Source organism: Bombina bombina, chromosome 2 (genome assembly GCF_027579735.1).
Source record: "Bombina bombina isolate aBomBom1 chromosome 2, aBomBom1.pri, whole genome shotgun sequence".
In the NCBI taxonomy this organism is placed as follows: domain Eukaryota; kingdom Metazoa; phylum Chordata; class Amphibia; order Anura; family Bombinatoridae; genus Bombina; species Bombina bombina.
This window is the reverse complement of record NC_069500.1, coordinates 1,245,069,175-1,245,088,752: the sequence shown is the minus strand read 5'-3', so window position 1 is coordinate 1,245,088,752 and position 19,578 is coordinate 1,245,069,175. Positions and strand designations below refer to the sequence as shown.

General features: G+C 40.0%; 1 protein-coding gene across 4 annotated transcripts in view; it reads left to right on the top strand.

Moving 5' to 3' along the window:
* N4BP2 (NEDD4 binding protein 2) overlaps positions 1-19,578 on the top strand; it is a 462,788-nt gene that overhangs the window by 293,583 nt on the left and 149,627 nt on the right. For all 4 annotated transcript variants that reach the window (XM_053704039.1, XM_053704038.1, XM_053704041.1 and 1 more), the window contains exon 12: positions 11,678-11,790. In XM_053704039.1, coding sequence (XP_053560014.1) covers positions 11,678-11,790 — 113 coding nt within the window. The remainder of the gene's footprint in view (positions 1-11,677; positions 11,791-19,578) is intronic.

Here is a 19,578-nt window from a genome sequence, read left to right as displayed (position 1 = left end):
CCTCTGGCTCTAATTGGAGACCATCTCTAAATTGGATTAAATCCAAGCCTTATAAAAAACCAAATCCAGCCCCTAAGACTGCATGAAGGTGCGGCCCTCAAACCAGTTCAACTGGTGGGGGGCAGATTGAAATTATTTCAAGACATTTGGACAGATTCTATTCAAAATCAGTGGATTCAGGATATTGTTTCTCAAGGGTATCAAATAGGTTTCAGAATAAGACTTCCCATAGGAAGATTCTATTTCTTTCATGTAATTAGCAAGAGTCCATGAGCTAGTGACGTATGGGATATACATTCCTACCAGGAGGGGCAAAGTTTCCCAAACCTTAAAATGCCTATAAATACACCCCTGACCACACCCACAATTCAGTTTTACAAACTTTGCCTCCGATGGAGGTGGTGAAGTAAGTTTGTGCTAGATTCTACGTTGATATGCGCTCCGCAGCAAGTTGGAGCCCGGTTTTCCTCTCAGCGTGCAGTGAATGTCAGAGGGATGTGAGGAGAGTATTGCCTATTTGAATGCAGTGATCTCCTTTTACGGGGTCTATTTCATAGGTTCTCTGTTATCGGTCGTAGAGATTCATCTCTTACCTCCCTTTTCAGATCGACGATATACTCTTATATATACCATTACCTCTGCTGATTCTCGTTTCAGTACTGGTTTGGCTTTCTACAAACATGTAGATGAGTGTCCTGGGGTAAGTAAATCTTATTTTCTGTGACACTCTAAGCTATGGTTGGGCACTTTGTTTATAAAGTTCTAAATATATATATTCAAACATTTATTTGCCTTGACTCAGAATGTTCAACATTCCTTATTTTTCAGACAGTCAGTTTCATATTTGGGATAAATGCATTTGTTTCAATCATTTTTTCTTACCTTAAAAAATTTGACTTTTTCCCTGTGGGCTGTTAGGCTCGCGGGGGCAGAAAATGCTTCATTTTATTGCGTCATTCTTGGCGCGGACTTTTTTGGCGCAAAATTTTTTTTCTGTTTCCGGCGTCATACGTGTCGCCGGAAGTTGCGTCATTTTTTGACGTTTTTTTGCGTCAATGTCGGCGTTCCGGATGTGGCGTCATTTTTGGCGCCAAAAGCATTTAGGCGCCAAATAATGTGGGCGTCTTTTTTTGGCGCTAAAAAATATGGGCGTCATTTTTGTCTCCACATTATTTAAGTCTCATTATTTATTGCTTCTGGTTGCTAGAAGCTTGTTCACTGGCATTTTTTTCCCATTCCTGAAACTGTCATTTAAGGAATTTGATCAATTTTGCTTTATATGTTGTTTTTTTCTTTTACATATTGCAAGATGTTCCACGTTGCAACTGAGTCAGAAGATACTTCAGGAAAATCACTGCCCAGTGCTGGAGCTACCAAGCTAAGTGTATCTGCTATAAACTTTTGGTATCTGTTTCTCCAGCTGTTGTTTGTATTGCATGTCATGTCAAACTTATTAATGCAGATAAAATTTCCTTTAGTACTGTTACATTACCTGTTGCTGTTCCGTCAACATCTAATTTTCAGAGTGTTCCTGATAACATAAGAGATTTTATTTTTTAAAATCCATTAAGAAGGCTATGTCTGTTATTTCTCCTTCTAGTATACATAAGTCTTTTAAAACTTCTCTTTTTTCAGATGAATTTTTAAATGAACATCATCATTCTGATACTGATAATGGTTCTTCTGGTTCAGAGGTTTCTGTCTCAGAGGTTGATGCTGATAAATCTTTGTATTCGTTCAAGATGGAATTTATTCGTTCTTTACTTAAAGAAGTATTATTTGCATTAGAAATAGAGGATTCTGGTCCTCTTGATACTAAATGTAAACGTTTAAATAAGGTTTTTAAATCTCCTGTAGTTATTCCAGAAGTGTTTTATCTCCCTGATGCTATTTCTGAAGTAATTTCCAGGGAATGGAATAATTTGGGTAATTTATTTACTCCTTCTAGACGTTTAAGCAATTATATCCTGTGCCATCTGACAGATTAGAGTTTTTTGGGACAAAAATCCCTAAGGTTATGGGGCTGTCTCTACTCCTGCTAATGTACTACTATTCTTACGGCAGATAGTACTTCATTTAAGGATCCTTTAGATAGGAAAATTGAATCCTTTCTAAGAAAAGCTTACTTATGTTCAGGTAATCTTCTTAGACCTGCTATATTTTTAGCGGATGTTGCTGCAGCTTCAACTTTTTGGTTAGAAGCTTTAGCGCAACAAGTAACAGATCATAATTTTATAGCATTATTATTATTCTATAACATGCTAATAATTTTATTGGTGATACCATCTTTTGATATCATTAGAGTTGATGTCAGGTATATGTCTCTAGCTATTTTAGCTAGAAAAGCTTTATGGATTAAACTTGGAATGCTGATATGTATTCTAAGTCAACTTTGCTTTCCCTTTCTTTCCAGGGTAAATAATCATTTTCGTTCCTTTCCTCACAACAAGGAACAAAAGCCTGATCCTTCATCCTCAGGAGCGGTATCAGTTTGGAAACTATTTCCAGTTTGGAATATATCCAAGCCTTATAGAAACCTATAGCCAGCTCCTAAGTACCTATGAAGGTGCGGCCCTTGTTCCAGCTCAGCTGGTATGGGGCAGATTACGTTTTCTTCAAAGAAATTTGGATCAATTCCGTTCTCAATCTCTGGTTTCAGAACATTGTTTCAGAAAGGTACAGAATTGGCTTCAAGTTAAGGCCTCCTGCTAAGAGATTTTTTTCTTTCCCGTGTCCCAGTTAACACAGCAAAGGCTCAGCATTTCTGAAATGTGTTTCAGATCTAGAGTTGGCTGGAGTATTTATGCCAGTTCCAGTTCTGGAACAGGGGCTGGGGTTTTATTTTATCTCTTCATTGTACCAAAGAAGGTCAATTCCTTCAGACCAGTTCCGGATCTATCATTATTGAATCGTTATGTTAGGATACCAACATTCAAGATGGTTACTGTAGGACTATCCTGCCTTTTGTTTAGCAAGGGCATTATATGTCTACAATAGATTTACAGGATGTGTATCTGCATATTCCGATTCATCCAGATCACTTTTAGTGTCTGAGATTCTCTTTTAGACAAGCATTACCAGTTTTGTGGCTCTACCGTTTGGCCTAGCCTCAGTTCCAAGAATTTTTTTCAAAGGTTCTCGGTGCCCTTCTTTCTGTAATCAGAGAACAGGGTTTTGGTATTTCCTTATTTGGACGATATCTTGGTACTTGCTCAGTCTTCTCATTTTCGAAGAATCTCATACGAATCGACTTGTGTTGTTTCTTCAAGTTCATGGTTGGAGGATCAATTTACCAATCAGTTCATTGATTCCTCAGACAAGGGTAACCTTTTTAGGTTTCTAGATAGATTCAGTGTCTATGACTCTGTCCTTGTCAGACAAGAGAAGTTTAACATTGATATCAGCTTGTCAAAACTTTCAGTTACAATCATTCCCTTTGGTAGCCTTATGCATGGAAATGTTGGGTCTTAGGACTGCCGCATCAGATGCGATCTCCTTTGCTCGTTTTCACATGCGACCTCTTCAGCTCTGTATGCTGAACCAATGGTACAGGGATTACTCAAAGATATCTTAATTAATATCTTTAAACCGATTTTACGACACTCTCTGACATGGTGGACAGATCACCATCGTTTAGTTCAGGGGGCTTCTTTGTTCTTCCGACCTGGACTATAATCTCAACAGATGCAAGTCTTACAGGTTGGGGAGCTGTGTGGGGGTATCTGACGGCACAAGGGGTTTGGGAATCTCAGGAGGTGAGATTTCCGATCAATATTTTGGAACTCCGTGCAATTTTCAGAGCTCTTCAGTCTTGGCCTCTTCTGAAGAGAGAGTTGTTCATTTGTTTTCAGATAGACAATGTCACAACTGTGGCATACATCAATCATCAAGGAGGGACTCACAGTCCTCTGGCTATGAAAGAAGTATCTCGAATTTTGGTTTGGGCGGAATCCAGCTCCTGTCTAATCTCTGCGGTTCATATCCCAGGTATGGACAATTGGAAAGCGGATTATCTCAGTCGCCAAACATTGCATCCGGGCGAATGGTCTCTTCACCCAGAGGTATTTCTTCAGATTGTTCAAATGTGGGAACTTCCAGAAATAGATCTGATGGCTTCTCATCTAAACAAGAAACTTCCCAGGTATCTGTCCAGATCCCGGGATCCTCAGGCGGAGGCAGTGGATGCATTATCACTTCCTTGGAAGTATCATCCTGCCTATATCTTTCCGCCTCTAGTTCTTCTTCCAAGAGTACTCTACAAGATTCTGAAGGAATGCTCGTTTGTTCTGCTGGTAGCTCCGGCATGGCCTCACAGGTTTTGGTATGCGGATCTTGTCCGGATGGCCTCTTGCCAACCGTGGACTCTTCCGTTAAGACCAGACCTTCTGTCTCAAGGTCCTTTTTTCCATCAGGATCTGAAATCCTTAAATTTAAAGGTATGGAGATTGAACGCTTGATTCTTGGTCAAAGAGGTTTCTCTGACTCTGTGATTAATACTATGTTACAGGCTCGTAAATCTGTATCCAGAGAGATATATTATAGAGTCTGGAAGACTTATATTTCTTGGTGTCTTTCTCATCATTTTTCTTGGCATTCTTTTAGAATACCGAGAATATTACAGTTTCTTTAGGATGGTTTAGATAAGGGTTTGTCCGCAAGTTCCTTGAAAGGACAAATCTCTGCTCTTTCTGTTCTTTTTCACAGAAAGATTGCTATTCTTCCTGATATTCATTGTTTTGTACAAGCTTTGGTTCGTATAAAGTCTGTCATTAAGTCAATTTCTCCTCCTTGGAGTTTGAATTTGGTTCTGGGGGCTCTTCAAGCTCCTCCATTTGAACCTATGCATTCATTGGACATTAAATTACTTTCTTGGAAAGTTTTGTTCCTTTTGGCCATCTCTTCTGCCAGAAGAGTTTCTGAATTATCTGCTCTTTCTTGTGAGTCTCCTTTTCTGATTTTTCATCAGGATAAGGCGGTGTTGCGAACTTCTTTTGAATTTTTACCTAAGTTGTGAATTCCAACAACATTAGTAGAGACATTGTGGTTCCTTCATTATGTCCTAATCCTAAGAATTCTAAGGAGAAATCGTTGCATTCTTTGGATGTTGTTGGAGCTTTGAAATATTATGTTGAAGCTACTAAGTCTTTCCGAAAGACTTCTAGTTTATTTGTTATTTTTTCCGGTTCTAGAAAGGCCAGAAAACTTCTGCCATTTCTTTGGCATCTTGGTTGAAATCTTTAATTCATCTTGCCTATGTTGAGTCGGGTAAAACTCCGCCTCAGAGGATTACAGCTCATTCTACTAGGTCAGTTTCTACTTTCTGGGCGTTTAGGAATGAAGCTTCGGTTGATCAGATTTGCAAAGCGGCAACTTGGTCCTCTTTGCATACTTTTACCAAATTCTACCATTTTGATGTATTTTCTTCTTCTGAAGCAGTTTTTGGTAGAAAAGTACTTCAGGCAGCGGTTTCAGTTTGAATCTTCTGCTTATGTTTTTCATTAAACTTTATTTTGGGTGTGGATTATTTTCAGCAGGAATTGGCTGTCTTTATTTTATCCCTCCCTCTCTAGTGACTCTTGTGTGGAAAGATCCACATCTTGGGTAGTCATTATCCCATACGTCACTAGCTCATGGACTCTTGCTAATTACATGAAAGAAAACATAATTTATGTAAGAACTTACCTGATAAATTCATTTCTTTCATATTAGCAAGAGTCCATGAGGCCCGCCCTTTTTTTTTTGTGGTGGTTATGATTTTTTTGTATAAAGCACAATTATTCAAATTCCTTATTTTATATGCTTTCGCACTTTTTTCTTATCACCCCACTTCTTGGCTATTCGTTAAACTGAATTGTGGGTGTGGTGAGGGGTGTATTTATAGGCATTTTAAGGTTTGGGAAACTTTGCCCCTCCTGTTAGGAATGTATATCCCATACGTCACTAGCTCATGGACTCTTGCTAATATGAAAGAAATGAATTTATCAGGTAAGTTCTTACATAAATTATGTTTTCTCATTTTCCAACAAACCCTGTGAAGGCTCAGGCTTTTCGGAAGTGTGTTTCAGACCTAGAGCTTTCAGGGGTGATTATCCCAGTTCCTCAGCAGGAACAGGGTTTGGGTTTTTATTCAAATCTGTTCATTGTCCCAAAGAAAGAAGATTCGTTCAGACCAGTCCTGGATCTGAAAATTTTAAATCGTTTTGTAAGAGTCCCAACTTTCAAGATGGTGATTATAAGGACTATTCTGCCTTTTGTTCAGCAAGGTAATTTCATGTCCACAATAGACTTACAGGATGCTTATCTTCACATACCGATTCATCCAGACCACTACCTGAGATTCTCTTTTCTATACAAGCATTACCAATTTGTCGCTCTTCCGTTTGGCCTAGTGACAGCTCTAACAATTTTCTCGAAGGTTCTTGGTGCCCTTCTATCTGTAATCAGAGAGCAGGGTATTGAGGTGTTTCCTTATTTGGACAATATCTTGGTACTTGCTCAATCTTTTCATTTAGCAGAATCTCACACGAAACAACTTTTGTCGTTTCTTCAAAGACATGGTTGTAGGATCAATTTACAAAAGGGTTTCTTGATTCCTCAGACAAGGGTCACCTTTTTAGTTTTTCAGCTAGATTCAGTGTCCATGACTCTTTCTCTGACAGATAAGAGACAAATTAAGTTGGTTTTAGCTTGTCTAAACCTTTAGTCTCTATCATTCCCTTCAGTGGCTATGTGCATGGAAGTTTTAGGTCTCATGACTGCCGCATCGGACGTGATCCCCTTTGTTTTCATATGAGGCCTCTACAGCTTTGACTGTGTAGACATGACTTGCTGCAGTGTGGAAACTGGTTAGTATAGGAACGGTCTGATGTGGGACACCTTCTCCTGTTCCCACATTGCTGGATCCAGTATACACAGTCCATCAAGACATAGAGTCCTCTACCTTGGGTATCCTGGTTAGCCGGTTCAGCCAGCTGGTTTGCTGTGAATACCAGCCTGCCCCTATAGGCACATTGGAGTGCCTTTTCACATTGTGAGTACCCTGCACATGTCTTATATTTGTCGTTGGCTTCTTCAGATTCACACATACGGCGCCTCTTTCCTGTGTTTGATTTTAGCTTTGCATGTTGCATTAATGGTGCAGGGATTATACTCAGATATCACAACTGATATACTTAAATCCCAACACTCAACTCTCTCTCTGACTTGGTGGCTAGACCATCACCTTATTGTTCAAAGGACCTCATTTGTTTGTCCTTCCTTGACTGTGATATCAACAGATGCAAGTCTTACAGGTTGGGGAGCTGTCTGGGGGTGTCTGACAGCACAAGGGGTTTGGAAGCCTCCAGAGGCGAGGTTACCAATCAATATTTTAGAACTCTGTGCTATTTTCAGAGCTCTTCAGGCTTGGCCTCTGTTGAAGAGAGAACTTTTTATTTGTCTTCAGACTGACAATATCACAACAGTGGCATATGTCAATCATCAAGGAGGGACTCAAGTCCTTCAGCAATGAAAGAAGTATCTTGGATACTTTCTTGGGCGGAATCCATCTCTTGTCAAATTTCTGCGATTCATATTCCAGGTGTAGACAATTGGGAAGCGGATAATTTCAGCCGTCAGACTTTACATCCGGGGGAGTGGTCTCTCCATCCAGATGTCTTTTTTCCTCTGGTACAGCTGTGGAGTCTTCCAGAAATAGATCTGATGGCCTCTCTTCTAAACAAGAAGCTTCCCAGATACCTTTCCAGGTCCGTGGATGCTTTAGCAGTTCCTTGGTTTTACCAACCTGCTTACATTTTTCCGCCTCTGGTTCTTCTTCCAAGGGGGATCTCCAAGATTATAATGGAACAATCGTATGTGTTTCTGGGTCCTCTAACTTTTCTGAGAGTGTCTGTATAATATCCTCGTAGCGCTGTAACTCTGACTTGTTGCGTGTATGTAAGGGTTTTTTTCTGGGCCTCCTCTACTTGAGTAACTTTAGAGTCCGAGACATTAATGTCTTTCTTTAGATCGTTGAAGTAAGTGCTCATTTCTTGCATACTATTATGTATATCCTCTTTAGTGGAGAGGTGCTGAAGGTCTTTTTTGGTGATAAAATGTTGTGTCTGTCGCTCTTCAGCCTGAGATTGCGCAGCCATTGTCTGCTTATTGGGATCAACATCCTCTTTCTCTGCTGTATTGTTAGAGTCCACCTGCTTTAAGTACCTGCTAAGTGGCCTTATAGGTGTTCCTTTGTCTATTTTATTTTGTTTATTAGGCATCACCTCTCGATGAGTTTTTGTCATGCAGGAAGGATTAGTGGGTTCTCTCCTAAGCTACTGACAAAAGGCCCTCACTATGAAACAGAGATATTTCTCAGTGCTGTGTTGTGAGCTGTTGGCACTATATAAGCCAGTGGTAAAAGTTACTTTTTGCTCTTGACCATTAAAGCTTCCCAGTCTTAGCCTGGTCCGATTTATATAAACAGTCTCTATTTGTGCAGCCACAATAGGGGACTGCTACAAAATGTTTTAATGCTTGTATAACGACTAAATGTCTGTGAGGGGGAACCCCCGCACACCTATCTTGCTGGCTTAGGATTCACCCTCTGCAACCATAATTTATCTTTTGCAGTACTTATGTAGCGTATGTCTGCACCCCTGAGCGCTAAAGCAGAGGGCTGTATGAACAGGGGCCCCAGTCCCATAGAAGGCCAGAGTCGCAACTGTTATTGTATACTATGGCAGGTCCTGTGGTGTAATATTAGGAACGTGCTGTACTCACATAAGATGTTTCTGACCGCGCCACTCCTATTGTTTCCGGTAAATGCCTCCTGCTTCCAGCCGCGACTCGCAGGCAAAATCGAAGCGGTAAACTGTCTGTGTCTCCTATGTCCTCAACCAGGAGAAACCTTGTGTATGTGAGGTTTAGTTGATGGCGCGAAAATGCTGCGCCCGCTCCGCTTACTGCAGTTGTTCTCTCTCCGTGCTTCCTGTTTCGGCAGTGACCAATTTCGACTCAGTTAGAGGCAGGTGTATTAGCTCTGCCTCCCCTGTTGTGAAAGGTGTCAATTAGTTATGCTTTTGCTCGGTTATTCAGCCGTTTTGGCCTCTTGGACTAGGAGCTCGTTTAAAACACGGCCATCCGCCTGTGTGGCCAAGCTCCGCCCCTCTCGTATGTGTTTCTGATAGCGCTTGCATGGCCTCACAGGTTTTGGTATGCGGATCTTGTCCGGATGTTCAGTTGCCAGCCTTGGCCTCTTCCTTTAAGGCCAGACCTTCTGTCTCAAGGGCTGTTTTTCCATCAGGATCTCAAATCTCTTCATTTGATGGCATGGAAATTGAACGCTTAGTCATGTAGGGTTTTCTGACTCGGTTATTAGCACTAAGATACAGGCTCGTAAGTCTGTTTCCAGGAAAATTTATCATCAGGTTTGGAAAACCTATATTTCTTGGTGTTCCACTCATAATTATTATTGGCATTCTTTCAGAATCCCTAGGATTTTACAGTTTCTTCAGGAGGGTTTGGATAAAGGGTTGTCTGCAAATACTTTGAAAGGACAAATCTCTGCTCTTCTTTCTGTCTTAGAGAAAGATTGCTAAGCTTCTTGATATTCACTGTTTTCTTCAGGCTTTATCTCGTATCAAACCTGTTATTAAATCTATTTCTCCTCCTTGGAGTCTCAATTTGGATATTAAATTCTCTGGATATTAAATTACTTTCTTGGAAAGTGTTATTTATTTTGGCTATCTCTTCTGCTAGAAGAGTTTCTGAATTGTCTGCTCTCTTGTGAGTCTCTTTATCTGATTTTCCATCAAAATAAAGCTGTTTTGTGGACTTCATTTACATTGTTGCCTAAAGTTGTGAATTCTAACAACATTAATAGGGAAATTGTTGTTCCTTCCTTGTGTCCTAATCCTAAGAATACTCTTGAAAGGTCTTTACATTCTTTGAAATATTATGTTGAGGCTACTAAATATTTTAGTAAGAGTTCTAGTCTGTCTATTCTTTCTGGTTCCAGGAAAGGTCAGAAAGCCTCTGCCATGTCTCTGGCATCTTGGTTGAAACCTTTGATTCACAAAGCTTATTTGGAGGCAGGGCAGTCTCCGCCTCAGCGAATTACAGCTCCTTCTACTATATCAGTTGCCACTTGTTGGGCTTTCAAGAATGAAGCTTCAGTTGATCAAATTTGCAAAGCAGCAACTTGGTCTTCTTTGCATACATTAACTAAATGTTACCATTTTGATGCGTTTGCTTCTTCAGAAGCAGCCTTTGGTAGAAAGGTTCTTTAGGCAGCTGTCTCAGTTTGATTCTAGTGCCTTTGATTTGAGTTTTTTTGAAATTTTTAAAAGAAAACTTAATTATTTTTTTGGATGTAATTTCTCAGCAGATATAGCTGTTTTTATTTTATCCCTCCCTCTCTAGTGAATCGTGGACTTCCACATCTTGGGTATTATATCCCATATGTCACTAGCTCATGGACTCTTGCCACTTACATGAAAGAAAACATAATTTATGTAAGAACTTACCTGATAAATTCATTTCTTTCATATTGGCATATTGGTTCATGAGACCCACCCTATTTTTTTTGTGGTTATGATTTTTGTATAAAGCACAATATTTTTCCAGTTCCTCTTTTTGTATGCTTTTTACTTCTTTTTTTACACCTCACTTCTTGGCTATATGTTAAACTGAGGTATGAATTAGGTGGGATGTGTATTTAGAGGCATTTTGGGGTTTGGGAAACTTTGCCCCCTCCTGGTAGGAATGTATATCACATACATCACTAGCTCATGGACTCTTGCCACTATAAAATAAATTAATTTATCAGGTAAGTTCTTACATAAATTTGTTTTTTACCTCTGTGGTTACCTTGTATTTAAACCTCTGCAGACTGCCCCCTTATTTCAGTTCTTTTGACAGACTTGCATTTTATCCAATCCACCCTGACTCATAAGTAACTCCACGGGAGTCTTATCTATATGGTATATATGAACTAGCACTGTCTAGCTGTGAAAAACTGTCAAAAGCTACTGAAATAAGAGGCAGCCTTCAATGGCTTAGAAATTAGAATATAAGCCTACTTAGGTTTAGCCTTTAACAAAGAATACCAAGAGAACAAATCAAGTTTGATGCTAAAAGTAAATTGGAAAGTTGTTTAAAATGTCATGCCCTATGTGAGCCATGAACGTTTCATTTTGGGTATATTGCAGCTACTTAACTAGTGAGCTTGAAATGCTGGGGCTTCAAAACTGCCTGTGTAGCATGTATTTACTTTTTAACATCCCTTTAAATGTTTAAAACATGCAATTTAATATGCAGCTTTGAAACCAGTTGCTCCTTACTGCCTTGATGCATTTCGGCTGATAGGATTGTTTTTTTCTTCTTAAATGCAGATCTTGCTTTTTCTAGAATAAGATGTATATAGTCTGTTACCACGGTTTAAAAGGGCTACAAAGATTTAAAGGGAGTTTCAGATTTGTGGGGATTTATTGAAATAAAGTACTGCAAATATGTAGGTTTATTGACTAATGCATTTATTTGTTTTTCTGTCTAACAGTTAGGATCAGTTTTGAATATAAATAAAATAAGCTAAATATATAACAAATTAACTGTTTCAGAGGAAAATCTGAGCTATTTCTCAAAACTTGTGTCGCTTATAAAAATACTACGTAGTTATTTAGGTTGTTTCCCATTCCAGAAGAGGTCTTCACTCAGGAAAAACTGTGCAGAAAAGATGAAGGAGAAACAGCTATTTGAAATGTTTCCTTATGTAGAAGAAAAGCTGCTTATGGAGATTTTTATGGAAAACAAGTAAGTAACTACAAACGCATCTTACGTTACTATCAAAGGGACTTTCATTACTCAGATTGAGAATGTAATTTTAAGCAACTTTCACTTTACTTCTATTATCTCATTTGCTTTGTTCTCTTGGTATCCTTTTTTTTTTTACAAATTAAAGGGACATTCCAGCCAAAATTGAAATCCACATTCACTTTTGAAGAGAAGCATTTTTGTAATATACATGTATTAGCAAAACTGCTTCTAAAAAAAGCTATAGCGGTTTTAAAAGTGTATTTAAATATGCACCGTGCACCAGCATTTTAAATAAAACACTTGCTTAGAGAGCCTAAGGTGCTTGTACCATCTGTTAATTACTCAATTTGTTAATTGCTGAAATTATACAAACCCCACTGGCACATTAAGCAGCATCAGTATTTAAACTGCTGGTACATTGTGAATATCTAGCTATGCTTCACATGCACGTGCAGAGAAAATGTTAAAGGGACAATAAACCCAAAATGTTTCTTTCATGATTCAAGTAGAGAATGCAATATTAAACAACATTCCAATTTACTTCTATTTTTTAATTTGCTTAATTTTTTAGATATCCTTTGTTTAAAAAATAGCAATGCACATGGGTGAGCCAATTGCACGAGGCATCTATGTGCAGCTACCAATCAGCAGCTTCTGAGCCTATCTGGATATGCTTTTCAGCCAAGGATATCAAGAGAATTCAGCAAAATATATAATAGAAGTAAATTAGAAAGTTGTTTAAAATTGCATGCGCTTTCAAAATCACGACAGAAAAAATTTGGGTTTCATGGCCCTTTAACACTAAATTAGTAATAACTTTTACTAGAATCATTTTTGCAAATACCTGTAAAGTAAGTTTCTATTCAAAGATGTAATTCATATATGTACATTTCAATTTTGACTGGTATGTTCCTTTAAAGGGACAGAACACTGTAAAATTGTTTTTCCCTTAAAGGGACTGTCAACACCAGAATTTTTGTTGTTTTAAAAGATAGATAATCCCTTTATTACCCATTGCTTAACCAACACTGTTATATTAATATACTTTTTACCTCTGTGATTAACTTGTATCTAAGCCCCCTGGTCACATGAAGTTTTATTTATCTATTGACTTTCATTTTAGCCAATTAGTGCAGTGTCTGCCACAATCCACAGGCGTGATCACAATGTTATCTATATGGTTTACATGAACAAGCTCTCCCCGATTGTGAAAAGCAAATAAAAAAGCACGTGATAAGAGGAGGCCTTCAATGGCTTAGAAATTATCATATGAACCTCCTAGGTTTAGCTTTAATAAGAATACCAAGAGAACATGCAAAATTGGTGATAAAAGTAAATTGGAAAGTTGTTTAAAATTACATGCCCTATTTGAAACATGAAAGTTTTCTTTGGACTTGATTGTCCCTTTAATGTATTTTCAATGACTTGTTATAGCAGCTGTAGAGTATAAAATGTATGATAAATTGCATTTTCAGGTTTATTTATACAGCCTGTTACAATGGGTTGTATTCTCATTATGTTATCACTTTTATGTACACACTCTTGCTTCCTTATCTTACATATGTCTGAAAAACCAAAGCTCAATTATCATTTTATTACTTAACTATCCTGCACCCCACTGGAAGTGTAATTTCTTTTGCTGGCTGTGTATACTTAGGCTTTTCAATAGCTTGGACTCCAGTATGCAAACTTTTAGTATGGTGTGGATACCACAGGCTAAATCGGCTATTTCAAACTCCAAAATAGAGGTAAAGGGGCTACTTGTAAACAATGTAATACACTCCAGCAGGTAAAAGGGATCATTGGGAACAATTTAAAGGGGAGAAGATTTTTGGGTGAACTGTCCCTTTGTTTCCCATGCATCAAATGATTTTAGGTAAGATATGCAAAAGCTATAGCTATCACTTTATTAAAGCTTAGCCAGGTTTAGTGTAGCAATTCAAAACCTTCCCAGGGCATCTGTTTTATGTTTGTTTTGCCACTCATTGGCTGTGAGTAGGTTGAATTGCTGCTGTGTAGGTTGATTTACTAGCGAAAACCAACAACTTTTAAAATTATGGGGAGGTGAAAGGTGAGATTAAAAATTCTCCGCTGTGCACAAAATGTAGAGAAAATTACTCATTGTTTAGCCCATTAACAAATCTGGACAAGTCAGAAGACTTGTTTGTCCCACAGAAACAAGATACTTAGCTATTCGTTCCTGAGAGAGCACATCTCTTTCTGTATGTAAAAGATAACGAGAACAAGAGGGGCGCCTCATGTGCATATCAATATGCTATATAGTGATGTAAATCAAGTAAGCCAAGTGGGTACTCGCATGCGACTATAGTACACTTATGTACTGGTAGGTACAGGCTGGAGTCTTAGGGTGTACCAGCTAACCCTTTCAGTAGAACTAGATAATCTGACAATGAAGCAATTAGTTAGGCTGCTCTCCTCCTCATAGACAAAGCCAGAGCTGTATAGATAATAATAAAGAACAAGAGGGGCGCCTCATGTGTGCATCAATTTATCCATATATGTGAAATCAAAGAAAAAAAGCCAAATGGGTACTCGCAATTGGCCCAAGTACACTTATGTACTAGTAGGAGCTGGCTGGTATCTTCAGGTGTACCAGCTAGACCTCTCCAGGTGCAGAGTAGATAGTGCAGGGGGATCTTTGTCACAATATGTGCTGATGGATAGTCAGAAGCAGTGTATAAAACATCTATAGAAGGTAATGAACCAAAGCTTGCATTAAACAAGTTCAGTTTATTAAAACAAATGTTGATAAGTTTAAAACAATAGCAAGCAAAATTTAAAATCATGCTATGCGTTTCTCAACCTAGCATGGGCTGTTTCATCAGGCATAGTGATCCTTCTAACTGTCAATATAACTGACAATCCTGCCAATATCAATAAGCACTGTCTCATATTGTCAGGCTTTGTTTGCTCACTTAGAATATTGCTGGCACTCATGGTGAACAGATATCCATATTGCCAATATTATTAAGCACTGTGATTTATCTATATATATGTATACATTTCTTTCATGTAATTAGCAAGAGTCCATGAGCTAGTGACGTATGGGATATACATTCCTACCAGGAGGGGCAAAGTTTCCCAAACCTCAAAATGCCTACAAATACACCCCTCACCACACCCACAAATCAGTGGTGAAGTAAGTTTGTGCTAGATTCTACGTTGATATGCGCTTCGCAGCAGGCTGGAGCCCGGTTTTCCTCTCAGTGTGCAGTGAATGTCAGAGGGATGTGAGGAGAGTATTGCCTATTTGAATTCAATGGTCTCCTTCTACGGGATCTATTTCATAGGTTCTCTGTTATCGGTCGTAGAGATTCATCTCTTACCTCCCTTTTCAGATCGACGATATACTCTTATATACCATTACCTCTACTGATTCTCGTTTCAGTACTGGTTTGGCTTTCTACTACATGTAGAGGAGTGTCCTGGGGTAAGTAAGTCTTATTTCTTCTGTTATGTGTGATCAGTCCACGGGTCATCATTACTTCTGGGATATAACTCCTCCCCAACAGGAAATGCAAGAGGATTCACCCAGCAGAGCTGCATATAGCTCCTCCCCTCTACGTCAGTCCCAGTCATTCTCTTGCACCCAACGAATAGATAGGATGTGTGAGAGGACTATAGTGATTATACTTAGTTTTTATGACTTCAATCAAAAGTTTGTTATTTTACAATAGCACCGGAGCGTGTTATTACTTCTCTGGCAGAGTTTGAGGAAGAATCTGCCAGAGTTTTTTACTATGATTTTAACCGGAGTTGTTAAGATCATATTGCTGTTCTCGGCCATCTGAGGGAGGTAAAGGCTTCAGATCAGGGGACAGCGGGCAGATGAATCTGCATTGAGGTATGTAGCAGTTTTTATTTTCTGAATGGAATTGATGAGAAAATCCTGCCATACCGTTAAAATGACATGTATGTATACACTTCAGTATTCTGGGGATGGTATTTCACCGGAACTACTCTGTTAAAGGTCACTAATCCTTTTAATAACTATTTATCATGTTAAACGTTTTTGCTGGAATGTAGAATCGTTTACATTGCTGAGGTACTGTGTGAATAAATATTTGGGCATTATTTTCCACTTGGCAGCCTTTTTTGCTTTTATTTGTGACAGTTTCGTTTCTCTTCACTGCTGTGTGGGAGAGGGAGGGGCCGTTTTTGGCGCTCTTTGCTACGCATCAAAAAATTCCAGTCAGTTACTTTTATATTTTCTGCATGATCCGGTTCATCTCTGACAGATCTCAGGGGTCTTCAAACTTCTTTGAAGGGAGGTAAATTCTCTCAGCAGAGCTGTGAGAATTCTTATAGTGACTGTGAATAAAATCGTTGCTTTGTATTTTTTATGTCAAATTTAATTATTGTTATTTTACTAATGGGAACAAACCTTTGCTAAAAGTTGTGTTGTTTTAAAGTTTGATGCTATAACTGTTTTTCAGTTCATTATTTCAACTGTCATTTAATCGTTTAGTACCTCTTTGAGGCACAGTACGTTTTTGCTAAAAAAGATTATAACCAAGTTGTAAGTTTTTTTGCTAGTGTGTTAAACATGTCTGACTCAGAGGAAGATATCTGTGTCATTTGTTCCAATGCCAAGGTGGAGCCCAATAGAAATTTATGTACTAACTGTATTGATGCTACTTTAAATAAAAGTCAATCTGTACAATGTGAACAAATTTCACCAAACAGCGAGGGGAGAGTTATGCCGACTAACTCGCCTCACGCGGCAGTACCTGCATCTCCCGCCCGGGAGGTGCGTGATATTATAGCGCCTAGTACATCTGGGCGGCCATTACAGATAACATTACAAGATATGGCTACTGTTATGACTGAAGTTTTGTCTAAATTACCAGAACTAAGAGGCAAGCGTGATCACTCTGGGGTGAGAACAGAGTGCGCTGACAATACTAGGGCCATGTCTGATACTGCGTCACAGCTCGCAGAGCATGAGGACGGAGAGCTTCATTCTGTGGGTGACGGTTCTGATCCAAACAGATTGGATTCAGATATTTCAAATTTTAAATTTAAATTGGAAAACCTCCGTGTATTACTAGGGGAGGTCTTAGCAGCTCTTAATGATTGTAACACCGTTGCAATACCAGAGAAACTGTGTAGGTTGGATAAATACTTTGCGGTACCGGCGAGTACTGACGTTTTTCCTATACCTAAGAGACTAACTGAAATTGTTACTAAGGAGTGGGATAGACCCGGTGTGCCGTTCTCACCCCCTCCAATATTTAGAAAGATGTTTCCAATAGACGCCACCACTCGGGACTTATGGCAAACGGTCCCTAAGGTGGAGGGAGCAGTTTCTACTTTAGCTAAGCGTACCACTATCCCGGTGGAGGATAGCTGTGCTTTTTCAGATCCAATGGATAAAAAATTAGAGGGTTACCTTAAGAAAATGTTTGTTCAACAAGGTTTTATATTGCAACCCCTTGCATGTATCGCGCCGATTACGGCTGCGGCAGCATTTTGGATTGAGTCTCTGGAAGAGAACCTTAGTTCATCTACGCTAGACGACATTACGGACAGGCTTAGAGTCCTTAAACTAGCTAATTCTTTCATTTCGGAGGCCGTAGTACATTTAACCAAACTTACGGCTAAGAACTCAGGATTCGCCATACAGGCACGTAGGGCGCTGTGGCTAAAATCCTGGTCAGCCGATGTTACTTCTAAGTCCAAATTACTTAATATACCTTTCAAGGGGCAGTCTTTATTTGGGCCCGGTTTGAAAGAAATTATCGCTGACATTACAGGAGGTAAGGGCCACGCCCTACCTCAAGACAAAGCCAAAGCTAAGGCTAGACAGTCTAATTTTCGTCCCTTTCGGAATTTCAAAACAGGAGCAGCATCAACCTCCACTGCACCAAAACAGGAGGGAGCTGTTGCTCGTTACAGGCAAGGCTGGAAGCCTAACCAGTCCTGGAACAAGAGCAAGCAGGCCAGGAAACCTGCTGCTGCCCCAAAGACAGCATGAATCGAAAGCCCCCGATCCGGGACCGGATCTAGTGGGGGGCAGACTTTCTCTCTTCGCCCAGGCCTGGGCAAGAGATGTTCAGGATCCCTGGGCACTAGAGATCATATCTCAGGGATACCTTCTAGACTTCAAATTATCTCCCCCAGGAGGGAGATTTCATCTGTCAAGGTTGTCAACAAACCAGATAAAGAAAGAGGCGTTTCTACGCTGTGTACAAGATCTGTTATTAATGGGAGTGATCCATCCGGTTCCGCGGTCGGAACAAGGACAAGGGTTCTACTCAAACCTGTTTGTGGTTCCCAAAAAAGAGGGAACTTTCAGGCCAATCTTAGATTTAAAGATTCTAAACAAATTCCTAAGAGTTCCATCCTTCAAAATGGAAACTATTCGGACAATCTTACCCATGATCCAAAAGGGTCAGTACATGACCACAGTGGATTTAAAAGATGCTTACCTTCACATACCGATCCACAAAGATCATCACCGGTATCTAAGGTTTGCCTTCTTAGACAGGCACTACCAGTTTGTAGCTCTTCCATTCGGATTGGCTACGGCTCCAAGAATCTTCACAAAGGTTCTGGGTGCCCTTCTGGCGGTACTAAGACCGCGAGGGATTTCGGTAGCTCCGTACCTAGACGACATTCTAATACAAGCTTCAAGCTTTCAGACTGCCAAGTCTCATATAGAGTTAGTTCTGGCATTTCTAAGGTCGCATGGATGGAAAGTGAACGAAAAGAAGAGTTCTCTTTTTCCTCTCACAAGAGTTCCATTCTTGGGGACTCTTATAGATTCTGTAGAAATGAAGATTTACCTGACAGAAGACAGGTTAACAAAGCTTCAAAATGCATGCCGTGTCCTTCATTCCATTCAACACCCGTCAGTAGCTCAATGCATGGAGGTGATCGGCTTAATGGTAGCGGCAATGGACATAGTACCTTTTGCACGCCTACACCTCAGACCGCTGCAATTGTGCATGCTAAGTCAGTGGAATGGGGATTACTCAGATTTGTCCCCTACTCTGAATCTGAATCAAGAGACCAGAAATTCTCTTCTATGGTGGCTTTATCGGCCACACCTGTCCAGGGGGATGCCATTCAGCAGGCCAGACTGGACAATTGTAACAACAGACGCCAGCCTACTAGGTTGGGGCGCTGTCTGGAATTCTCTGAAGGCTCAGGGACTATGGAATCAGGAGGAGAGTCTCCTTCCAATAAACATTCTGGAATTGAGAGCAGTTCTCAATGCCCTTCTGGCTTGGCCCCAATTAACAACTCGGGGGTTCATCAGGTTTCAGTCGGACAACATCACGACTGTAGCTTACATCAACCATCAGGGAGGGACAAGAAGCTCCCTAGCAATGAGGGAAGTATCAAAGATAATTCGCTGGGCAGAGTCTCACTCTTGCCACCTGTCAGCAATCCACATCCCGGGAGTGGAGAACTGGGAGGCGGATTTCTTGAGTCGCCAGACTTTTCATCCGGGGGAGTGGGAACTTCATCCGGAGGTCTTTGCCCAAATACTTCGACGTTGGGGCAAACCAGAGATAGATCTCATGGCGTCTCGCCAGAACGCCAAACTTCCTCACTACGGGTCCAGATCCAGGGATCCGGGAGCGGTTCTGATAGATGCTTTGACAGCACCTTGGAACTTCGGGATGGCTTATGTGTTTCCACCCTTCCCGCTGCTTCCTCGATTGATTGCCAAAATCAAACAGGAGAGAGCATCAGTGATTCTAATAGCGCCTGCATGGCCACGCAGGACTTGGTATGCAGATCTAGTGGACATGT